Source organism: Desmodus rotundus, chromosome 3 (assembly GCF_022682495.2).
Source record: "Desmodus rotundus isolate HL8 chromosome 3, HLdesRot8A.1, whole genome shotgun sequence".
In the NCBI taxonomy this organism is placed as follows: domain Eukaryota; kingdom Metazoa; phylum Chordata; class Mammalia; order Chiroptera; family Phyllostomidae; genus Desmodus; species Desmodus rotundus.
The window spans coordinates 195,141,504-195,165,640 of NC_071389.1; the positions used below are offsets into that span (position 1 = coordinate 195,141,504).

General features: G+C 54.1%; 1 protein-coding gene across 2 annotated transcripts; it reads left to right on the forward strand.

The window, feature by feature from the left end:
* Positions 1-1,157: 1,157 nt before the first annotated feature.
* On the forward strand, positions 1,158-23,397 carry GTPBP1 (GTP binding protein 1). 2 transcript variants are annotated; one of them, XM_024579325.3, is made up of 12 exons: positions 1,158-1,478; positions 5,064-5,175; positions 10,729-10,909; positions 11,447-11,795; positions 13,969-14,092; positions 15,383-15,497; positions 16,856-17,000; positions 17,133-17,315; positions 18,066-18,201; positions 18,755-18,933; positions 19,815-20,015; positions 20,872-23,397. In XM_024579325.3, the coding sequence occupies exons 1-12, from the start codon at positions 1,287-1,289 to the stop codon at positions 20,962-20,964; spliced, it is 2,010 nt and encodes a 669-aa protein (XP_024435093.2). In that variant the 5' UTR covers positions 1,158-1,286; the 3' UTR covers positions 20,965-23,397. The 2 variants fall into 2 exon arrangements, with proteins under 2 accessions (XP_024435093.2, XP_045042955.2); XM_045187020.2 differs by lacking the exon at positions 5,064-5,175 and having other exon boundaries at positions 1,351-1,478.
* The last annotated feature ends 740 nt before the right edge of the window (positions 23,398-24,137 follow it).

A 24,137-nucleotide genomic window follows, 5' to 3' on the forward strand; every position in this document is an offset into this window, starting at 1 on the left:
ACTAAAAATAAATAAATAAAATCTTTAAAAAAAAGTTAGGTATTGTGTCTTGCGGGGCTTCCCAGTGTGACTCCACTGTGGGTCTTTCTTTTTAGCAGGTGGTTGTGGCTCCTATTAATATTTCAGCTGATTTCCTCTTTTTGGTTGTGTAATTGCTCTCTCTCTACAGAGGTAGTGAATGGAGACTTTTCCTTAAGGTCAGCATTTAATTAATTGCCCTGCTCTGGCTGCTGTAGTATTCCAGGCATCGATCTGATCCTACTATCAAAATTTCCTGGAGATTGCCAGCAGATCTGACCTCGGTCTTCCAGGGACTGTGTGGAGAGCAGGACAATAAAACGGCACTGGTCCGATTAAGACAGCATGAAGTAACATAAAGAACCACTTTGGTTCAAGAGGAAAATACCCTAAGTCAGAGTAAACACATCTGGCAAGGAGACATATTTGCCCACGTGGTCAGAACAGACAGGTCTGGCAAGGAGAAACACTTAGGATATTTGACCATGTGGGCAGATACGTCCCTTTGCCAGATGTGTTTACTCTTGCCTTAGGGTATTTTCCTCTTGAACCGAAGGGGCATGGCTGGCTGACAGCCATTTTAGCTGACATAAATGACTCCAATTTATTTTATATACTTTATGCTATCTTAATCGGACCAATGCCATTTTATTGGTCCTGCTTTCCACAGACTGCCCTCAGCCATTGAGTTGAGTGGCCTGAGGCTTATGCTGTTTTGTACCTCCGAGGTTGGTGGCTCCAGGAGCGGGACCCAGCCAATAACTGGATTGGGCCTTGACCCTGTCCATTATCCGAAGGCTCTAGGGGGACGCCCACCATTTGGCAGTAGGGTTTGGAAGCTAAGCACCTCCTCTGGAAAACTAGGAGAGTGTAGAGAGGTGAGGGCAGTGAGTGAGTGTGCGCGCGTGTGTGTTCCTCCTCATTGGATGGCTACCGTGTCAGTCATACTCTGCGTTGCTCCCATTGGCCGGAAGGCTCCGTTGCGTGGACTTGGAGCTGCAATCCAGGCGTGTGACGTCTCCTGTATTTGTTGTTGGGGTTTGGACTCATTAATTATTCATTAGATACCTGAAAAGGCTGCCGCGATTGGTAGCTGAGAACCCCTGTCGATTGTTTCTTAGCTAGAGATACGTGCAGCCCTCTAGGAGCCGCTGGAAAAAGTTTGCATAAATTATTCCGATAAGGCGTGGGGCGGGACTACGCATAGATTAGACAAATGAGCTGGGGAGGGACGGGAGGCCGGTACGAATTAGCCTAAGTTATTAAAGATGGCGGCGGAGCGGAGTCGCTCCCCGGTGGACTCGCCGGTCCCGGCCTCTATGTTCGCCCCGGAGCCTAGCTCCCCGGGGGCGGCCAGGGCCGCAGCGGCTGCCGCTCGGCTACACGGCGGCTTCGATTCGGACTGCAGCGAGGATGGCGAGGCGCTCAACGGCGAGTCGGAGCTGGACCTCACCAGCAAGGTAGGCCCGGGCGCCGGCGCGGCACTAAAGGGAACCTGGAGCCGAGGGGGACAGGACTGAGCCGCTCCGGGCGACGACGGGGGCGGGAAGGGCTAGGCCCACCCACCCACCTGCCAGTGCGGTCAGTGTCGGGGGCGCCCCCGTCTCCCCTACGGGCCATTCCCTCCCCCACCGCCTTGCCCGGGGGCTGCTGCCGACCCGCCTCCCGCCGTCCAGCTTGGTGGGGGCGGGGGGCGCGCATCACAACCCCTCTGCTCCGCCACATGGAACACTGGTGCCCGACGCTGCAGCACCCCACTCGGTGGCGCCTCCTCCGTGACTGAGGTTTGGGCAGGGGGAGCGGAGGCGCGGGAGGATCAGGTCGTCTCCGGGGGAGTGGGGAGGCGTCCCTTCCTGGTGTCGGGAAAGGAAACAGAAAGTAGTGGTTGAGTCGGGCAGAAGAATGTACAGCTACGTCTTCTTTGCGAATCCACCCAAAACAAAATTGAAAGATGGACATAACCCACAATCTTGCCATCCTGGGAGTGAACTACAACTTGTATGAACGGAATAATGAAGGACGTTTCAGATCTGGTGTTATGAGCTATTTACAAGGTGGGCAGGAGTTACGGTCTCACCTGCCTAGCTTTGTGAGGGATAAAAAAGTAAGTATGAGATGTAACTGGTGTTTTTAAGGTGCTTAACAATTGCTAAAGGAAGAATGCTAATTTGGGCGTCAGATAGGGTTTGTTTGTGTTAAATAAAGAGACAAGCCCTAGGTGGGGTCAATTGCTCCCATGTCAGCACACCGAGACTTAATTGTAGTTTCAGCCCCTCCTGGGTGTGGAATATTAAACTGTAATTTCCTCATGGACACCAGAGAGGTAATCTGCATAAGAGCCCCCTGCCACCCTTCACCACCAAAACTGGTGACCGGCCTGAAACAATCCTTTTTTTTCCTAATAACTTTCTTATCCTGCCCAGTTTCCTATAAGAATCTTACATTTTGTGTTACTCAGGGCAAGTATTTTATTTACTGGATGGGATGCTGCACAATTCAGGAATAGGTCAATAAAGCAATTAGATCTTCAAATGTATTTGGTTGAATTTTGTTTTTTGTTCTTTTTTTTTTTTAAAAAAAAGAAACAGATTCCTTTCCTACCCTGCCACTTACAAAGGTTCTGTGACCTTGGGAAAGTTTCTTAACCTCTCAGTTCTCCAGCTACCTCATCTTTTAAGTACAGGTGGTCGTAAAAACGAGGGATGTATATGAGACACCTAGTGTAGTGTCTAATACATACCACTCAGTAAATGTGTGAAGAGAACTGAATAACTGATCGTTCCCTGTGCAGATTAATAGCAGCCAATGGAAGGCAGAACACCAACACCCCTCTTACTTGTTGTTGGAAAACTGCAGTAGAGATGTTTGGGACTTTTCACAGTCTTTGATGGCGAAATGGCATGAAGCTTGGCTCCAGCTGGAGAGAACTTGTCCCTGTAATCTAAGCAACCAACTTTCAACCGCTCTTTCTCCCTTTAGTGGCAGCTGAGCTCTGAGAAGCCAGTGGTCCAGGCTGGTGCCTCTCATGCCAAAGTGAGGATGGCCAAGCTAGGAGAGGGGAAGGTCAGGGAAATGTGTGAGGCGGTGTGATGGGGCAGCACTCAGGTTACAAGTACAAGCTCTGATGAGTCAACTCAGGAATTGTAAGAGATGTGCTTGACTCAAGCAGACAAACTGGATTGTCAGTTCATGGTGGAGGTGCTGAAGAAATCTGAAAACAGTGGGGAATTGCAGGGCCCATTTGCAAAGAGTAATACCTTCATTTCCTGGCCAACTTATTTACTGTTCCAGAACAAGAAAGTGTTACTTCGTCACATAGCTGGTGAAGCCTGCCTCACTATTTTAAAGTTGAGATGCTATATACCAGGTCTGTCCAGAAGGTGTCCAGCCATGTAATATGAAAAATAGAGACATTTACTGAAGAAGATACAAGAAGCAGTGTACATGGGACGATGACACCTTAGGCCCCTTCAAAGTAGGCACCTTGGGACCTCACACAGTTCTCCCAATCGATCAGCTGCCTGGTCGTATTTTCCTGAATCTCACCGATGGTCTGAAATCTCTTCCCTTTCAAAGGTGATTTTAGTTTTGGGAAAAGCCAGAAGTCGCAGGGTGCCAAATCTGGGCTGTAGGGGGGCTGAGTCCCCTGGGTGATTTGATGTTTTGCCAAAAAACTGCACAGGATGTGATGCGTGAGCGGGCACCTTGTCATGATGAAGCTGCCAATCACCAGTTGCCCATAGCTGTGGCCTTCTGAATCTGAATAGTTTCTGTGGAGGAATGTTCAAGCTTAACACAAAATTTGATGCAGATTTATTGCTCTACTCGCTCAGTCATTTTGAATGTGACGGCCACACAGTACCCATGCTCACTCAATGGTGTCTACCGCCCCCACTGACTAGTGCAGTGAAGTCATTGTTTACGAATGTGCTTTCCAGTCCCCTCCCCCTGGCTGCCAGGTTACATCGTTGTTGCACACACTGTTCTGGTTACATTGACAATGGCTGGACTTTTTCTGGACAGACCTTGTATATTGGTGATATTGAAAAGAAAAACTGACCATGTGGAGGGAGAGAAGGGATAGGTTGATAGCTTGATTCCTGAGGAAGAGATGATAAGTTTATACACTTGATACAATTATATGTGGAGATCTGAGGCTCTGAAAGTTTCCGAGGGGAGAAACAGTAAACTGGTGGCTAGTTTCATCCAAGAAGGTTGTTTTGGAATGAGTGTGGAGAAAACTGTGCTTAGCACGTAGGGAGCTGTGGGCTAGATACTTACAGGTTACCGTACTTGGTCTCTACAGTGGCCTTAGGGTGCAGGTGGTATTATCTTCATGTTGTAGGTTGAAACGAGAGGTTAAGTTCTTTGTCCAAGGTCACACGTGAATGGTAAGAGAATGGGACCTGACATGCCTATTGGTAAATGGTCTCCCTAAATAAGCGGTTGATACTTTTTAATGTTATTGGCCCAGATTTGTAAAATGATGGCGCTAATACCCATCTTAGTGGTAATGGTGTTTCGTTGATGAAGACAAGTCTCGGCGGCAGTTTTTACTGCAGATCTTTAAAAATACCAAGATAGCCAAGGCAAGATGGAACCGAATTCTTCTGTTGTTATGGCAACCGTGGGTCTTCTGTGGAGGGCGTGGCAGTGCAGGAGGGCGGAGGGCGTGGCAGTGCGGGAGATCTTCCTGCTGCTGGGAGCAGACTTCAGCAGTAGGTGCGAAGCCATGCTCATCAATTTCTAACCACAGTGACAGGTTCTCAGTCATTGCTGGTCTTTCCCCTGCTGGTGAGCAGCAGGAAGCAGGCCGCTGTTTCAGACATAGTCATTTTGGAACATTCTAAATCTCAGCTTGCGGAAGACCTCAGGCTCAGAGGCTGTTTAAGGAGTGGCAGAGAGGACATGCAGGGGCGGCGTAGCTAATTTAGATGAGGGTGCTGTGGGGGTTCAGTCAGGGTCTTCGGTCAGCCTGTTGATCTGCTTTGGCTGCGGTGCTCTTCTAGGAAGTGCGGTCCTAAGGCTGTTGGTTTCTCTTCTAGCTGGTTCTAGTGAGCCCTACATCAGAGCAGTATGACAGCCTACTTCGGCAGATGTGGGAGAGGATGGACGAGGGATGCGGAGAGACCATATATGTCATTGGGCAGGGATCAGGTGAGCATAGTTTTCCTTTCACTTTATTTTTTAAAACTTATGTAGAGCACATTTCCCATCTTTTACCCACTCTTCTTGTTCAGTGTCTGCAGAACTGGGAGGACATAAAAGGACAATGTGATAATGTTAATTCCCACCTTAATGGTCATAATATGCTTGACTTTAAAGATGCGCTTTCCAAGCGGTGTTACAGATGCTTCTTTTCTACCTCCGGTGCTCTCCATTTGTGTAAAGGTCTGGAATGGAGCCTCCCCTGGGCAGCTCCAGGTGCCCGCCTCTGGCCCAGTTTACACATCCCATCGCTCCCTATTGTCTGCCGAGCAGAAAACTTCCGTGATCCTTCTTGGTGTCAGCAAGAAGCGGCCAGCCCAGAATTCCCCTCTTCAGCAAGGCTTCCTTGCCCCAGACCACACTGACCACTCTGTGGAGCTGTGGTAACAGGAGCCCTCGCTTCTCCCTGAGATCCACCAGATGTGGAGGCTTGTCACCCACTGGGAAGAACCAGTTATTGTACTCAGCCCGCTTATTCCGTCGTAACGGGACTGTTTTTAGAGGAGGGCAGCCTGCGTAACAGAAGCCCAGATTATATCTTAGGCATTTTCCCCCCGCTGGTCATTCCTAGTTTAAACTTTCAAAACAAGGCCTACTTACACTCATCTTCCTTACCACGTGATCTTTGCCGAAATGGCGGCTGGGCATGTTAATGATTGTTATGAACCCAGCCTGTACCAGAACTTGTCTGTCATCTTTGCAGGATGCCTCAGTAGGGCTCAGCGCATCATAAAGGGACAGTTCTCTTCGTTGAATGGAGGCTTTGTAAAGGCAGATAATAATTCTTTTGTAGACTGAGTTTAAGATGGAGAAAATCTCAGAATCATTCTTTATTTGACAAATAACTATTAAGTATCTTCTAAGAGCTTGATACTGTTGCAAAGCATGTTTGAATACTAAAATCTGGTCTCTGTGCCAAGAAGAAAAGATGGCGTATATACAAATAAGCTCATAGAAAACAGTATTTGGAAATGCTGTAAGAGTAACACAAGGAAGAAGGGCTTGATTGCCAAATACGGCTGTGCCTTACTTTGAAATATTTTTCTTATCTATCCTTTCCTTTCCATCTTTGCAGCCACCTCCCAGGTTTCAGGTCTTATCACCTTTAAGAAGGCTTGGTCCAAGAGATTGCATGTCAGGGAAAGGAGGGAGTTGGTCAGCGTTGTTGTTAGTGCTTAGAGAGATAGCGGGGAGAGTCAGGTTCCCAAAAGCCGCTTGCTTGCTGACTCCCTAGGGGTTGTTGGCAGGCTTCCGAAAGCTCTCTGGCCTGCTGTGCTAGGGTGAACCTCTCAGAGACCGCCTCGTGCTTGTAGAATTGAAGGGGCCACATCCAGAGCAGTTTTGACAGGTGTTGTGACTGCTCTTTGAAGACCCAGATTCTTAAGACACCTCCCTTCCCCCAATTCCTTAAACGTGGACTCTTAATGAATTTTGTTATACCTTGGCAACTCACCACTAATTAACCCTCTCATGGCAAAACACCAGATGTCAAACGTTCATTAACACACCTACACACCCAAGCATCATCGTCGCACCTGTCAACTGGACGCGCTCAGGTTCGCAGTGACTCCTTCCTGCTGGAATTCTTGAGAGGTCGTAACTAGTTGAGCAAGTCGGACATCAAACAGAGGACGATACCAGACGCCAGGCACCCAGGGGGCAGCTTCGTCACCTGCTTCCTGTGTGTGCCTGGAGCTTCACCTCTGTTTATCACTTCCCTTGTCTGTAAAACGAGGATAACGACGTCCTTTCCCACCCGACTTCTGAGGAATTTTGTAGGAATAAGTTAGACATTAAGAAGCTCTGAGCAGTACAGAGGAATAGCTCCTTCAGTATACATTCCTAATTTAAGATTGGTCTTTCAAAAGGAGGCAGACTGGCCTGGTGGTCGGTTCAGGGTCTGGAGTCTGGCAGGTCTGAGTGTGCCTGCTGGCCCTTTAACTTGCCCTAACATGGGGGTGGCGGCAGTGTCACGGTGAAGGTCAACACTTAGCGCATTGTAAGCATTATATACATGTTAGCTAGTATTAGTAGTTACAGTAGTAATTTTTCAAGGATTCCAGGTTACAGTTGGTTTGCCATGAGATTCCTTTCCAAAAGAACCTTAATTCATCGGATACTAAGTTAGGACTTTCTAAGAGCCAGGTACTGTATTAAAAGTTCAGGCAACAAAGGAGGGGTATTAAGTCTTTGTGGGGAGTCAGGAAAGGCTTCAAAGAGGAGGTGCCCCTTGAATTGGGTCTAAAGAGTGAGTAGGAGTTTTCAAGGTAAATGGAGGCAGTAGTGAGTGGGCAGAGGAAGCCACACGCACAGAGGCACTGGCAACCGTAGAGTATTTGGTGGACCAGTGGCGATTCAGAAAGTAGGAGTGTGGTGTGTGAGGTTGGGACTGTCAGTTAGGAGGGTGGGATGGACAGGTAGGCAGGGTCTAGATCTCGAGGGTCTCTGAATGCCGTGCCAAAGAGTCTAGACTTCTCAGAGAACCTTTGCACCGTGTTGAGTGGGAAAGTGCGTGTAGAAAGGGTCAGCCAGAGGGCAGGACAGAAGTTTCACTCAGGGCCAGACGCCGGGGAGCATGTGGCCTTTGGTAGTGGGACTTCTGGGGCATTTCTCCTTGGCCTTTGTCTCCACTCCTACTGAGTGAGGAGTGCAGTGCATGCTGGGGAAACATAAGGTGACTGGGGCATTTTGTAGGAGCTCTGGATGGACAGGGTGACAACGGTGACTGCCCCCTGGTGTGGAACAGAACCTGAAAGTGTTGCTTTTTGTTGTCAGAATCAGGAAACTTGGGGGTGTGGCAAGAATGGCTGGGCCAGCAGGCCTCTGAGGACCAGTGCCGGCAGGTTCTTTTCTAACCCAGATGTCCAGAGCTCAGTTGGCCGTGTGTTTAGAAACTCTTCAGCCCAGCTGCTCCTTTTTTGTGCATTTGTTTTGCATTTTACAAACACTGGGGACTTTATATGGGAAAGGCAGCCCGGATAGGGCGTCGAGGGAAGGTTGGAGTTTGACCCCTGTCCTGAAGATGCTGATGTATAGTCAGGGAAGACATGCATCCAGAGCTACTCCACAGGTGCGGTATGCGGTGGATGGCATGAGGGGGCAGAATGGGCAGGGTTTGATAGGTGGAGATGTCCCAGCAAAGTTGTAGAGCTGGCGAAGCCCAGGGAGCATGGGGTGGGGGTGGGACAACACAGAGCGAGGCTGCGGAATAAATGGAGGAGGTCTTAGAGGAATGGCACCTGAGCGCTGCTGGGCCTGGAGAGCCACTCCCACCAAGGCTTTGACCTAGGACAGGACAGCATGGGAACTGTGCTTTGTTTGCGAACTTGGGTTTGTGTCTGCGCAGGAGGGCTGGCGGGGACAGGCTGGGTTTGCAAAGGCCAGTTAGGGGTCTGTTGTGGTGACCAAGGTGGAACAAGGGCCTAAATCGGACTGGTGGCATTGGGTGGCAAAAAGAGGAGAGGAGGGACACAGAACAAAGGGCAGGTGTAAAGCTAGAGTCAGTGATGAGTGTCAAGCTTGGGTGACTGGAAGGGTGGTGTTGTCCATAACAGGGAAGGCAAGAGGACGAGCTGGTCTGACATTAAGAAGAGCCGTCGCCAGAGGAAAAAGCTCTAGGTTTGCAGTCAGAAGACCCACCCTCTCACGGCCCCTCCGGGCCCTACCAGCTCTGTCTTCTCTGGGTTCTGTTTACCCCACAGTCAAGTGGCAAGAGGAATGCTTACCTCGTAGGGTGGCAGTGAGGACTAAAATGCTGTAATTGTGCTAGTTTTTTGCACTGTTGTTTAAAGGGAGGGGACGGGGTTGTTGAGTTTAGATAGACATGGGGCTTCTAGGAGTCATCCAGCCATTTGGAAATTCAGTCTGGAGTTCGGGGGAGAAGACAGTGCTAGAAATGAACGTCCTTTGTAGTTTTCGGGATGACATTTGGAGCATAGAGTGAGACAGCCAAGAGGAGTTTCAGAGGACAGAGAAGGGGCGCACTGGTCACCACTGAAGAAGAGGAGCAGGAGGAGCTGGCAGAGCAGACGGAGAAAGAGGGGGACCCATACAGCGGGACGGGCGTCATGGGAGTTCCTGCAAGAGACAAGCAGGGAGGGCGCAAAGTGCTTCCAGGGGCCGAGGTAGGGTGGCTGGCAGAGTCAGATGCTACTGGGGTCATGAGGGGCATTGGGTGAGTGGTTAGAAGGCCTTTGATGACTTGAAAACGAGTTTCTTCTAGAGTTGTAAGTAAGATGCAGAGAGTAGGTGCGTGATAGTCACCGAGTCTCAGTTACACTCTTTCGAGATGGTCAGTGGTGAGAGGAGGAGCGGAGGAGAGGGTAGCTCGGGAGATACTCCGGGGCAAGGGAAGAGGGGATGGGTTTCCTTCTCCTAGTTTCCGAGTGACTTGGGCTTGTTTGTCAGGGGGGCAGGGTGGGCAGCGGGGGAAGAAGAGAGGGTGAGAGAAGGTGCTCTGGGTCTTTGGGAGGCAGAAAAAGGGAAGAGGTCAGGCTTCGGGGAGTAGCCCAGGGACAGAGCAGGAGTGCTTGGGAAGTCACCTGGTGGGAATTGTCATACCATCAGCTCTCGGCACGTGATTGGCTGACTCGTTCCTCCCTTCCTCATCCTGAGCTCAGACTCGTTTTTTTCATCTACTTGCTGGACATTTCACCTGAGCTACCTCAGTTAAAAATCTATCCCTAAAATCATTCTTAAATTCTCTCCCCATTTTCCTTTGTCACCTGTCCTCATTACTGCTTACCTGGATTATTAGAATGACTTCCTAACTGGGCTCCCCCTTTCTGGTCTCTCGCTCGTCGCACTTTCTACCACTGCTTAAGAGATCTTCCTAACCCACCTCGGTCTGACCATGTAACCCCCTTGCCTCAACCCCCAAGGCTTCCCACTGTGTTTCGCTGCTAACGTCTGTCTGCATAACTGCTTCTACCTCTTGTGTGGTCTCCTGCCACTTGACATCCTGCTCCCCAACACGCCGAGCTGCTTACTGGTCCCTGAATGTGCTGTGATCTGCGATGCTCCATGCTTAGCTGTGCTGCCTAGGATGTCCTTCCTCCTTTTTCTGCGGGCCCGTTTTTCACACTCGGAGACCCAGCACCCTGCGCAGCTGTCTTCAGCTTCCCCAGGCAGTGCTAGTCGCTCACGCTTTACATTCTCTTTGTACTATTCTATATAATACAGTATTCAAGCCGTGTTGCAGTTAATTAATTTCCTGTCTTTCCCACTGGGCTGTCAGCCCGCCGAGGGCACCTGTATTCCCGGGACTCAGCATGAGGCTTGGCCTCAAACCCAGGAGAGTCTCGGTGATTACCGCTGAATGAACGAATGAGCGTCCTGCTGAGTGGGGCAGGCTGCGGCACTTACTTATTCCCGTTAACCGTGTGTGCCCACGTTTTTAAGTGTTGGGTAGAGAGCCGTGCTCTTCTCCAGTGCCGGGGGGCCATCGTGAGGAGTGGGCCGTCTGGCTTGCTGGAGCGCTGATGTCTGGGCTCTTGTCGCCAGATGGGACTGAGTACGGGCTGAGCGAAGCCGACATGGAGGCCTCCTGCGCCACAGTGGAAAGCATGGCGGAGCAGATAGAGGCCGACGTCATCCTCCTGCGGGAGCGGCAAGAAGCTGGCGGCCGAGTGCGGGACTACCTGGTCCGGAAAAGAGTAGGCGACAATGACTTCCTGGAGGTCAGGTGAGGAGGCCTCAGAACGGTTTAGGGGTCCCTGCAGCATGACCTCGGGGTCCAGGGCTTCACAGAGAGTCACCGCCCACCCCCCCACCCCCCCGAGGCGTGGAAAGAGTGTCCACAGACGCGACGGTGCCTTTCCGTACTTCTGTACTTCCCCACGCCTGAACACTTCCACTTGGGGAGGGGGGGAAATGCCAGCCTTGCGTTCTATGGGCTGCGTTTTCCTTCTTACCGGCCTGTGAGGCCGGAAACCAGCGTGGTGGAGGAGAGCATTTTGGGGCCCCTGTCTGGCAGCTTTGGGGAAACGAGCGGCAGTTAAGGGAGAAAGCCACTGTGGTGGGGGTCCAGGTCCTCGTGAGTGACTCTTTCTGCACCCTGGATGACACCTCCAGGGACATTCCCGATGTGCTCGCCCACAAATAGTGGGGCAGTGAGCCCGAGAGGCCCAGGGGCAAGCCTGCCTGTGCAGGTTCCTCTGGTGGCTTTCCCCGCACTCCCCCGCTTGCCCTCACGTGGGTGTCCGGGTTCACACACACACAGGGTTGCAGTCGTGGGCAACGTGGACGCCGGCAAAAGCACGCTTCTGGGCGTCCTGACACACGGGGAGCTGGACAACGGCCGAGGCTTTGCCCGCCAGAAACTCTTCCGCCACAAGCACGAGATCGAGTCTGGCCGCACCAGCAGCGTGGGCAACGACATTCTGGGCTTCGACAGCGAAGGCAACGTGGTGAACAAGCCGGACAGCCACGGCGGCAGCCTGGAGTGGACCAAGATCTGTGAGAAATCCACCAAAGTGATCACCTTCATTGACTTGGCTGGCCATGAGAAGTACCTGAAGACCACGGTCTTCGGCATGACGGGCCACTTGCCTGACTTCTGCATGCTCATGGTGAGTGCGAGAGCTGGAAGCCCTTCCGGGGCTGCAGCCTGTTGCTTTGGGGCTCCGGCGCTGGGCCAGTGGGACAGGCTTCGCCGGGTGCCCACTCTCTGAGCTCTCCAGTCTTCTCGAAGGACGTCTGTCACCTGATCTCCTAGGTGAGACTGAGAAGGGATCCCCTGAGGAAAAACCGAGGTATCTGCAGGCCTCTCATTTGTGGAGAGACATAGAGGAGGGTGTCTTCTGGGCCCAGTCATTACCCTCAGAAATGGTTTCTTCTGCGGTCGGGCTACTTTGAGGAGGTGACACCAGGCGGTCCCCTCAGAGAGGGCAGGCTGGGGGAAGAAATGGAGGAGAGCACAGGCAGCAGTCACGAGGGGCCTGAGAGGTGGCCTCTTCCAGAGCCTGGAGAGAGCGCACTTGTGAGCGGTTGCTGGGCCCGGGGGCAGCAGTGAACGGCCGGCCTGGGCTCCTTAGAGCTTGCCGTCTAGTGGGGGTAGGTTTTTAAGCAGCTCACTTACATAGGTGAACTGAAGAGGAAAGGGACCGGTGGCTCTGTGTTGGGTTGTGTTGCTAAGCTTGTGTAATATTTGGGTCCTGTCGCTCTCCTCCCTGGATGGAGTGGAAGTCCGCAGGGCCCACTACCTGGTGGCAGCTTCGCAACTCTCACAGAGGGAGCAAGCAAGCAAGTTTCCCCTTGGCAAGTCCTCCTCGAAGGCCTTCCCCGTACTGCAATTCCTCCAGCAGCTTGCGTTAATAAGCATAGCCAACACAAGCATCTGTTCAGACCAAACTCCATCAGGTTGCCCCACAGACACAGGTTCTCGGGCAGAGTCTGCCCAAACTGGAGACACAAGAGAGGCGGGGCGCATGGGTGAAGGCTCCTCTTGGCTCTGCCCAGGGCTCTTGGGATCTCTGTGGTTTCGGTTACTGCAAGGGGCCGTTGCCCACCGGGACTGCTAGGAAAGCAGAGGTTTCAGTGCTGGTCCACAGGGGCGGGGAGGTATTAAGAAAGGTACAGAAATCCGTCAGTTTAAAATGAGCATTTTTCAGACTGAGCTACAGTCAGCAAGGCCAGTTACTGGAAACCCAGAGGAAATGTTACATGTTGTTATCTGACTTTTAGGCCATGATTCAAATACTAAAAATTTCCTGAAGAAAATAATGAAATATTTCATCATTATGCCATGGCAGTCAATCACCAGGAAGAGGGGGAATCTGTAAAATATATAGACCACACGGCTCCCTGTGGAGCCTGAGCTTTTCCCGCCCCCTCCTTTCCCCAGGGCACGCCCTCGCTCTCAATGCCCCATCTGGTGCCGTCTGCCCTGGAGGGTCACTTGAGGTTTCAATGACATAACATATGTGAAAGGTCCAGCACACAACTAGCATGAATCAGGTGTTCAAGCATCTAAGATGCGTTTTTAAGGGGAAAAAAGCATGGTGTGTATAACACGCTGCCATTAACAAAAAACGGTGAATGGGTCACTGGAAAAAGCAGATGTAAGACATTTGGGGAGCACCCAAGAAATGTAAATACTTAGAGACTAGATACTGGGTGATAGTAGGAGGCCCTTGTTCATCTTCGTTGCGATAACAGTAGGAGACAGTTCATTCTTTGAGGATCTGTGTGCTGAAGTGCTTGGGGGTGAGAGTCACAGTGTCCATAACCTACTTTCACACGGTTTAGCCAAAAAACAGAAACAAACAAAATCCACACACATCCATCACATGCACAAGTAAGTATGGCAAAATGTTAATTGTTGAATCTGAGTGGCGAATGTATGGTATTCATTAAACTATTCTTTCAACTTTTCCGAATGTTTGAAATTGGAGGGAGAAAATACATACACTTTTGCTGGTATGATTACAAGATACCTCGGGAGGGTACACAAGACCCTGGAATGGCCAATAGACATAGAAAAGATGCCCAACGCCACCAGTCACTAGAGACACGCCAGAACCATGATGAGCTGTCCGCTCACACCTGTGAGAATGGCTCTCCCCACCTCCAAGTGTTGGCGAGGATGCTGGTGGGAATGTGGGTCGGTGTGCCATGTCCTGCTCCACTGGAGGCCTCAGAGATGGAGCGCACGCTCACTCCAGCCCTCCGAGTCTCTGTGCCAGCCCAGCAGCAGCCTCCATCTGTCTCCCTTGCCCTGACAGTTCTTTCTGTGTCGCGCAGGTGGGCAGCAATGCTGGCATCGTGGGGATGACCAAGGAGCACCTGGGCTTGGCATTGGCACTCAACGTGCCTGTTTTTGTGGTGGTCACCAAGATTGACATGTGTCCTGCTAACATCCTGCAAGGTGAGTGGAGCCTCGGCCAGCAGCAGTCTGTGTGGGGCTGCCGCCCACCGTGGCTCCTTGGTGGTCTGCTGCCAGGGCTTCAACACAGTCTTCTGTTGCCTTATGTTGTGCTCAGGCCTGGCCGGATATTTCATCAGCCCAGAGTCATCGCCCAGAATCGTCTTCTTTCTCCCTGTTCATCTCTTGGTCTGAACACAGTGTAGAATTGTCCTCTGCAGTTGTTTTTCTGGTGCAACATTCTTCTTCTTCTTTTTTTTTTTTTATAATTGATGAGAGAAAGAGAACAAACATGAATGTGTTGTTCCACTTACTTTACACATTCATTGGTTAATTCTTGTATGTTCCTGACTGGGGATTGAACCCGCAACCTTGGCGTATCGGGACAGTGCTCTAACCAACTGAGCTTCTTAGCCACAGCCAACTGCAAGCTTGCTTCCTTCCTTTAGTGACTTTATTTATTTTTAGAGAGAGGAGAAGGGAGACAGGAAGAGAGGGAAACATTGGTGGGCAAGAGAAACATTGATCGGTCACCTCTCGCACGCCCCAACCAGGGACCTGGCTGCAGCGCAGGCATGTGCCCTGATCATGAATCGAACCAGGGAATTGAACCAAGGACCTTTCAGTTTGTGGGATAGTGCCCAACCCACTGAGCCACACCGGTCAAGGCCAAATGCAAGATTCTTAGGGTCTCTAACCCTGCACCTCTTTTCAGATGGCCGCAGGCAGACGGTGTTGGGTTTTACCATCTGAGCTACATGTATGTGGTGACAATTTGGGCAGAAAGTCTGATAACCTGTCGCCACCAAAGGCTTCAGAACAGGGTTACAGGACCAGGCCTCTGCGCGTCCCCCCTCGCTGCCGTGGCCGGCAGAGGGAAGTGGAGAGGTGTCCTTAGGGAGGACCTCACACGGCCTCTGCACGTGTCCGAGTGTCCTAGGGATCCTTTCCTCAGGCGCATTTTTTTCCAGGCAGCAGAGCATTCTGAGAACATGGTCCTTATACTAAGACCCCTTGGTCACTTACAAGATGCGAGTCTTCTAGAGACTCAGGAGAAATCTGTTGGGTTCCAGACTCGTAACCTTAGCAGACAGGCCTCATCTCTGCTCTGTTTCGACTCTAGCAGCACGTGCCCACCAAAGTTTGATCTTGCTTTTTGCCTCTCCAGGCACTGTGGCGTTTGACACTGTCTGTCTCCTGTTTGCAACAGTAGTGAGGGGACCTGTTTTGCCCTGGAAGCCTGGCCAAAGAGAAGGCTGTGTCCCCCTAATTCTGTTCATTCCACCCTTTCAGAAACCCTGAAGCTGCTGCAGCGCCTGCTGAAGTCGCCAGGCTGCCGGAAGATCCCCGTGCTGGTGCAGAGCAAGGACGACGTGATCGTCACAGCCTCCAACTTCAGCTCTGAGAGGTAGCGGCAGGGTGGGGGCACTCCCTTCTGGACGGGCGCGGACGCCGGGCGAATAGGCTCTTGTGGTGTGGCACACCGTCTCCCCGGCCGGCAGTGTGGCCCGGGGGCTCTGTCCAGCTGAGACCTCAGCGTCCTTACCTGTGAAGTGGGAATAATCTGCCTTCTCCGTAGGGCTCTCGGAAGTGCTGGAAACGATCTGTGGAGAGCACCAGCACTGTGCCTGGCTGCTGTGTGATAGCTTTGTAACCGTTTCTATAACTTACAAATTTTTATACTGTTTTTCTCAAAAGCTCTTGAATCTCAGATCACTTCAGGCCTTTACTTACTAAGTTATCCTTTGATTCCATGATATTTTTTGGGTGTCTGCTTTGTGGTACTTTTCATTTAGACATCGAGGTTTCAGAGTTGACCTGGGCACTGTCCTTGTCCTCAAGGTCAGCTCCTTGGCCAGAGGTGCTCTCTGAAGTTGGTTAAGTCTGTTCCTTCTCCTGGAGTCTTGGGGTTGCCTAGAGCCATCTGCCTCCCGGCTTGGTCTCTAGGACCCTGGTGTTTTGGCCAGTGGCTCTGCCCTGATGCTGTCTTCAGTACTGCCATTTGGCCAGCAGAGGGGGTGCGTTTTGGCTGCCCCTATTTTTCCCTGTGCCTGTTCTGTGCTGGGCTATTCTAGGAGGTGTGGGGAATATATAATTCCTGATTTTGAGGAGTCTGATTAACCCTGGACAGGAGGTGTAGAAGCCATTGAGATACAACTGATGGAAAAGCAGACATGGTTACGTGTGACAGAGACACAGAACGTTTAAGAGCTGGAAGGAGTTGAGTGCCCCTGGGGAAGCGTTTCCTGGAAGCAGCAGCGGGGCGATGTGTCCTTAAGGACGAGAGGGCTTTGCAGTTGGATAAGAGGGAAGGAATTCAGGCGGGAGGATCGGGGTGACCAAATAAATACCTGGCGGCAGAAAAGAACCAAGCTTTTAGGAGAAAGTATGGTTCTCTGGTCTGGTGGAATACAGGAATTTAAGAGAAATAAACCTGCAGAAGTGTTAGGAGGAGGGATGCGGGCTGCTCTCTCTGCAATGGGAAGGGGTAAGGCTTTAGAGCAGGTGTGCGTATGCTCCAGGAAGAAGCAGTCATGCGCACCTGAAGCAGGACAGTGGGGAGGACAGAGAGGAGGGGACAGATTTCAGCAACAAAACTGAGTATAGGCGAAGGCCTTAGAGTCGGGGGAGCAGGGTGAGGCCTGGGAGGCGGGCAAGGTGCAGCAGGGCTGGCTACCCCAGGGGCTCTCCTGTGCCCCTGCCTTGTGTCAGGCAGGAGCCGGCCTCCTGAGCTCCCATCTTCCTTTCTCTCCTCCCTCCACTTAGGATGTGCCCAATATTCCAGATCTCCAACGTCACAGGCGAGAACCTAGATCTGCTGAAGATGTTCCTCAATCTCCTCTCCCCCCGCACCAGCTACCGGGAGGAAGAACCTGCCGAGTTTCAGATCGATGACACTTACTCTGTGCCGGTGAGCGGCTTCTGCTGGACAGAGCAGGGTGGGAGGCTGGGTGGGCACTTCCTACAAGGTGTGTTGGGTCGAGTCTGTGGTGGAGAGGGGCTGAGTGGGAATAGACTTACTGAGCCAGGGTCTTCTCTGCAGGGTGTGGGGACAGTGGTGTCGGGGACAACACTCAGGGGCCTGATCAAGCTGAATGACACGCTGCTGCTGGGCCCAGATCCTCTGGGAAACTTCCTGTCCATTGCTGTCAAATCAATCCATCGCAAGCGCATGCCTGTCAAGGAGGTGCGGGGGGGCCAGACAGCCTCCTTCGCGCTGAAGAAGGTGAGTGTCGGTAATACCAAAACTCCCCTGGAGGTCCACGTCTGACGGGGCCCTGGGCCACCGCCAGTCCTCAAGGCTGCTCTGTAAGCCAGATGCTATTGACCTCACTTTTACAGGTGAGGAAACCAAGGCTCAGAGAGCCTGAGTGACATGCCCAGGAGTGCACAGGTAGAAGCGGTAGAGCCAGGACTTAAACCCAGACCTGCCTGCCTCCTGAGTTTGTTCCTCCCTCTAGTATCTGAGCAGGGTGTCCGAGCTCAGTGGTGAGGTCACATGGGCATCTCCCTGCTGTGTTGAGGGTCCTTCAACAGGGCCACTGGGGGTCCATGCCAAGTCCTCTTCCCATTCAGCCCTCTGTCCCCCAGGGGTTAGGGTGAGTGCTACCTCTAGCGCCACCTCCTGTCTGCCCACCAGGTTAACCAGCAAAGCGGGGCTGCCTTCACTCCCTCCAGCAGTCAGGCCGTGCTCGCCTGCCTCTGCCCTCTTCAGCCACTTGGTTCTTACCCACTCTCCAAGGCCCAGCTGAAAGGCCACTTCCTGCACGAAGCCTTTCCTGACCCGAACAGCAGTGTTTAAGCTTCCCACGGCACCAGAACCTTCTCAGAAGGCCTGTGGTCCGGTGCAAGGAGGGCAAGGCCGAGTCGGGGGGGGGGGTCCTCAGCCCCAGAAGGACTCCTAGTCCTCCAGGGCCAGGGGTGAAACCCTAAGGCTTTAGTGACCCTGAGGTCTGGGATCCCCTCTTTCTTTCAGATTAAGCGCTCATCCATCCGGAAGGGCATGGTGATGGTTTCCCCACGTTTGAATCCCCAAGCGTCCTGGGAGTTTGAGGCTGAGATCCTTGTCCTCCACCACCCTACCACGATTAGCCCGCGCTACCAGGCCATGGGTAGGTGTCTGGGGGGATGCGAACTCAGGAAGCAACCCTTCACTAAATGCTCCAGCAACCGAAACCCTAGTTTCACCTCCATCCAAGAGGCAGGTCTCCTTCCTGTTTAGTGATGCTGTCTCCTGCCCATGGGCAGTAGCATTTAGTCAGTCCTGCAAACCCAAACCGAGTGCCAGCTGTGTGCCTCCTCAGTGCCTGCTGGATGCCGCAGCGTGCCAGGTGTTGCCAGGTGCCAGGGACAAAGACCAGATAGGCAAGAGCCCTGCCCTCAAGAAGCCAACAGTTTAGAGAAGGCAACATATGCAGACACAGTGCCCTGGAGTCAGGAACAAGGAGCATGGGTCCAGGGTCAGGGGGACCTAACTGGAGGAAGAGGCAGGAGAGTTTGAGACACAGTCAGATCCCGGCGCACCCTGGGTCCCTTGGTTTCCCCGGGCCCCCTGAGGCCTCAGCCTGCCACAAAAGCCGCGGGTTCCGGGCCTTTACTCAATGCTTCCCATACCCTGAGCCTGACAGGCGGCTCCAGCCTGTCCTGACCGGGCTCCCTTGGCAGTGCACTGTGGGAGCATCAGGCAGACGGCCACCATCCTGAGCATGGACAAGGACTGTCTGCGCACTGGGGACAAGGCCACCGTGCACTTCCGCTTTATCAAGACCCCTGAGTACCTACACATAGACCAACGGCTGGTGTTCCGGGAAGGCCGCACCAAAGCTGTGGGCACCATCACCAAGGTATGGCCTGGCAGGTCTCACTTGCCTCCAGCCAGCACCAGGGGCCACGAGACCTTGAGCTCAGCAGGGCTTCTTGAGAAGCCTCGCGAGTCTCCTGGACGGCCAGGGGCAGAGGCACCAGTCCCTACCTAGGGAGAGCTGGAGCAGTGCGTGCCTCCTGGGGGGTAGATTTTTTTTAAAAGATTTTATTTATTTTTAGAGAGAGAAGAAGGGAGGGAGAAAAGGAGGGAGAGAAACATCGATGTTTATGCCTCAACCAGGGGCCTGGCCTGCAACTCAGGCACGTGCCCGACTGGGAATTGAACTGGCAACCCCTCGCTTTATGGGACAAGACTCCACCCACTGAGCTGCACCAGTCAGGGCAGTACTTGAGATCTGTGATAGCCAGCTGCTGAGATACTCAGTTGGTTTCTGGAAGGCCCGAAGTTAAATTTGCCCCAGCCTCCTGTTGCAGGGATGGCGGGGTCTAGGGCTGGAGACGCAGTTGCTGCTCCGAGAGGAGTCTCAGCCAGCGTATTAGGAAGAGAGCCTTGCATTCAGCTCACAGGGATCTGGCAGGCCGGGCCTGAGCCTGGGGGCTGTGCTGAGTAGGAGGGGCCGAGGTGCCCCGATTTTCTATGTGAAGAGCAGCTGAAGCAGGGTATAGGATGGAGCTCTACAAGGCTGGGCTGAGGCAGCCTGGGTCACTGGGTGGGGAGCGAATAGCTCTCCATTCCTTTGCCCCTGTTGCAACCCTTTTGCCACGGCCCCTGGTCCCTGCCCCAGGACCAACCAGGCCGGGGAGTGAGAAGTCCCCAAGAGAGGAGTTGGGGGAGCAGGCACCTGAGCCGACGTCCCTGTCCGTAGCCCTGGCCTCACCCCAACTCCCTTGGCTCCCGCAGCTCCTCCAGACCACCAACAACTCCCCAATGAACTCCAAGCCTCAGCAGATCAAAATGCAGTCGACGAAGAAAGGCCCCCTGACCAAACGAGAAGATGGGGGTCCACCTGGAGGGCCGGTGGTAGGGGTGCCCCTACCTGGAGATGAAGCTTGCTCTCTAGGGGCTTCTCAATCAGCTGCGTCCAGCAGTCTCCAGCCAGCGGTGAGTGTGCCTCCTGGGCCAGTCCCGGGCTCCAGACCACCTCAGGTGGGGTGATGGCGGGTGTGCCTGTCGCAGTGGTTGGTGAAGGTGACATGTAATACAAGAGCTTCTGCCATGTCTACGCATAGATAGAAGGTGTTTCCCACAATTCCAGGCACGTGGGCGCCTTCAGAGTGTGAGAACTTTATCTGAAGGCGGTGTTTTTCAAACTTCGATGCATGGCCTGTATAAAATCAGTTTAATTGGTCCTGATTAGTGTTTGGTTTCCACATGTTAGTTTCCCTTCCTAGTAACAGTAAGTACAGTATGGGTGTGGGTGATGTCTGTGTGTGCCGTGGTCCATGAGGTTGGAAAATTGTTGCCCTATAGGCTCTCCTGTGCCCCCTCCCCGATGTGACACCTCCTGAGGGGTCGGCGGCCTTGGTCCCTGTGTCACTGCGCCTGTCACTCAGCATCCCCTGCCAGCGCCTCGCCCCTTCCCAAGTCTCTTTCCCTGTCCCACTCCTCTGTGGCGAAGTAAGCCTTTGCTGGGCCCACCCTTCCTGCCGCCTCCCCCCCATCCAGCTTTTGTTGGGCTCCTGCCTTCCCCTTTGCTCTCCACCTGTTGGTGGTGGCAGGTGTCGGTTCTTAAACTCTCGCACCCTTACCGTACCTGCCTTACCTCTGGCAGGCAGGCAGGGCAGCAGCCTGGCTCCATCGGACCACAGTGACTACTACTCCGGCTGCTCCGGCGGGGCTGGTACCGCACCGCCTGCCCTTGGTCTCAGGCCCCACCTTCCTGCTGCCCCTGCCCCGCTGCTCTCCTCCGCTGCTCCTGGTGGTTCACTTCTTCTCATGCTCCTCCTTTCTCTTCCAGCCCAAGCCCAGCAGCGGGGGCCGGCGACGAGGGGGCCAGCGTCACAAGGTGAAGAGCCAGGGGGCCTGTGCGACTCCTGCCAGTGGCTGCTGAATCTCCTCTGCCTCCCTCCCCACCGAGGGACTCTCCGGCTCTGGGCAGGCGCAGCCTCGCGCCCGCCCTCAGGCCTCAGCCGGAGCGGCACCATTCCCCGCCCCCTGGTTTCCGGGGGCTTGGTAATTTATAAGCTGAGGAAGGCGGCCAGGCTTCGGCAGTGCTGACCACCTCCCGCCCTCTTGCCCACCTTCTTCCTCACTCAGTTTTTGTACCTCTGGGCCCTTAGTTTTTATTCTTTTTATTCTCTCTCCTGTGTGTGCGTGCGTGGTGCAGGGGTGGCCGCTCTGACCCTGGCAGTCCTTCCTCCTCCCAGCACCGCTGGCTGCCTGTCCATCCATCTGTCCGTCTGTATGTGTGCCTCTGTAAGAAGCGTTAGGGGCTGTCAGGGGCCGAAAGGTGCCTAGAGCACCTCTGTGGAGCTGGCCACTGGCCTGGGGGCTGCAGCCACGGCCTCCAGGAGCCTCCTTCCGGGGTGCGGGCTCCTAGCAGGGTCGGCGGTGCTGACTTCCTCTTCTCTCCCTCTTCTTCTCCTTAAACCGTAAGGCAGACAATGTCAAAAGCTCTTAAACTGTAACCTGTAGATATACAGAGGGAGAGGCGATTGGACTGTGGGCCCTCCCTGCCCCTAGCTCCGACCCTTGCCACTGACCCAAAGACAGCTGGTGGCTTTTCCTTCCCCTTGGACACAAGTCTGGGTTTGCCTGGCTGGTCAGTGCAGCTCCCAGGCCTCGGGCTGCTGAGCTGGAGCCTCCCAGGAGCTGCCTCCTGCTGGGACTTGAACTCAGTCTTACTGGGTCTCGGGCACTGATGAGCAGAATGGTGTCACCTGCTCAGGGTCATGCTACTTGTGGTGGGGAGTAGGTGCTCCTCTGGGCCTGGAACCCCCTTCCCACCACACCCCTGCCACGTGGCCCCAGTGTGGCTGCTACAGGCATGTAGCAGTGAAGGGCCTGGCCCCCAAGTTTGGGAGCCCTGATTGGGGTGTGGTGAAGGCAGGTAGGGGGCAGTGAATGTGACTCCTGTAGGCCCAGCACAGAGCAGTAAGCGCTCTGGAAGGGTTGCCACCTGGCGTGGGGATGGGACTGCCCAGCCAGAGATGGCAGCATGGGCCCTGAAGCAGCCTGGTCTGAGCTGGGGACTGAAGCCCTCAGTTTAGGGTGGGCTGATGGGCGCAGGTGTGCCCTTTCTCTAGCTGAGGCAGACGCCCAGCGGGCTGGGTCCTTCCTCAGCCTCGCCTCCCTACTGTCCCTAGCCCTTCTCCTTTCCTTCTCCTCCCTGACTGCTGGTCCCTTCACCTCCCCTTCTCCCAACTCTGCTTACCACTGACCTGGGGCCGTGGAGGGACCAGACCAGCACACGAAATAAAAAGTCTGTTCCCTGTCCATCATTCCCGGTGACGATGCTGCCACCGGAAACGCTGTTGTTCTGCCTGCCCTGCGCCCCTGTCTCCAGAGCGGGGCGGGGTTGGGAGGGCCTCACTCCTCCGGTCAGGCAGGCGTGGCTTCAGCACCCAGGCTCTCCCACCACCTGTGACCTGGGACACGTTGCCAGCCTTCTCTGAACCTCAGTTTCCTCCTCCGCAGCAAGAGGTAAATGCTTTTGAGGGCCCTAACGCCTCAGGGAGAGGAGGGATGTGTGAGGTCCTCACGTGCCCGGCATGGGGGAGGTGCCGGTGAGCGCTCAGCACCCTGCTCGCCGCCCATGCTGGTTTCCAAGTCCACAGCAGTGGCCACAGGCGGGGGACAGACTTGAAAGAAGTGTGGCCGGGGGCTGGGCCACGTGTGTCACTTGCCCCACGTGCTTTGCGGGAGGTGGTGGTCACTCCATTTTTCTAGTTAAGGTAACTGAGGCTCAGAGGAGCAGGGTTGCCAGCAGGCAGGATCGCTCCGCGCTGGCCCCGCCCCCAGCTGGTCCCTGTGGCCAGTGTGTCCTTTGGCCCCTGCCTGTTCCTTTGTCTGCCAGCTGCTTCCCTCTTGCTTTTGACTCTGGTTCTGCTTACAGGGCCTACTGCCCATGGACACCTTCCTAATTGGAGGGCTCCAGGATTGAGCACCCCCTGCCCCGTCCCCATGGCGGGTGTTGTGGGATTTGTGCTTCTAGAGGGCTTGGCTATGGTAGAACCCTAGGACAGGTGGGACCCCATTTCGTGTGAACTCTTCGGCCCCTGTGAGCATAACCACTGTGTGTTTGGAAGCTGCGGCTCCCCCGCGGCCTCTCCCCTCAGACGCAGGAGGCTGGTCTGGATGGGTCTCTGTGGTCCTGGGGCCGCGTGGGCTGGCGGGGGCTGGCTGATGGCGGCATTTTACTGTCCTCAGTAGGGACTGCAGAGTTCCCAGGGGGGTCTCAGCCCTACCAAGTATCCGTTTGGAACAAAACACCAGCCCTTTTGTAGTTGACAAAGAATAAACTTGTTAATCTGACGATCTAGAATGGCATTGCCGCTCCAGTTCACGGGCCTCCCCGGCCCAGCGTGAGGTGGGGGACACACAATGGGATTGGGGTGGGGGGGCGGGGGGCAGCACCAGCAGAGGAGGTGTGAGCTGTGCTGCCAGGGGCCTCAGGGTTTGAGCGTGTATGGATAGGCAGGGTGCCCAGAGGGCGGGGGCGGGGCCCCAGGCCTAAACCGTGTGGGCTGAGTTCCAGGGACTCCTTTACTGGTGCCGCTCAGGGTGGCTCTGTGTTGAGAAATGGTGCCCGAGGCAGAGCAGGTCAGGTGTGGCATGAAAGGGGAAAGCCGCGAGCAGCTGGTGGGAGGCGAGCCCTGGGTGGGACTCGCTGCCTCCCAGGACACTGAGCGGAGTCCAGGCACCGGCCCGAAGCCGCAGGGCTGCATTTGCAATCCCGCCCTCCACACCCGCCCCTCAGGTCCCCCACTGACCTGTCCCTCGCTGGTCCCCTCAGCTGTGCTCGGGACTGGCCCTGGGCCAACTACCATGTGGGGACAAGAGGCATGTGTTTGAGAGTCCCGTAGGGGGCTCTCCCTGCCCTTCCAGCAACTCCTTAGCGATGCAGAATCGGGGGGCATACTTACACGGAAGGGCCAGGACCTGCTCCCCTGAGCTGGCATACTGGCTCTTCAGGGGACCCCATCCTTGCCCCATCCCAGCACAGAAAGGAGGGGCAAATCTCTAACTCCTGCTCCCGTCAAAGCAGGGTTCTAGCTGAGGGGC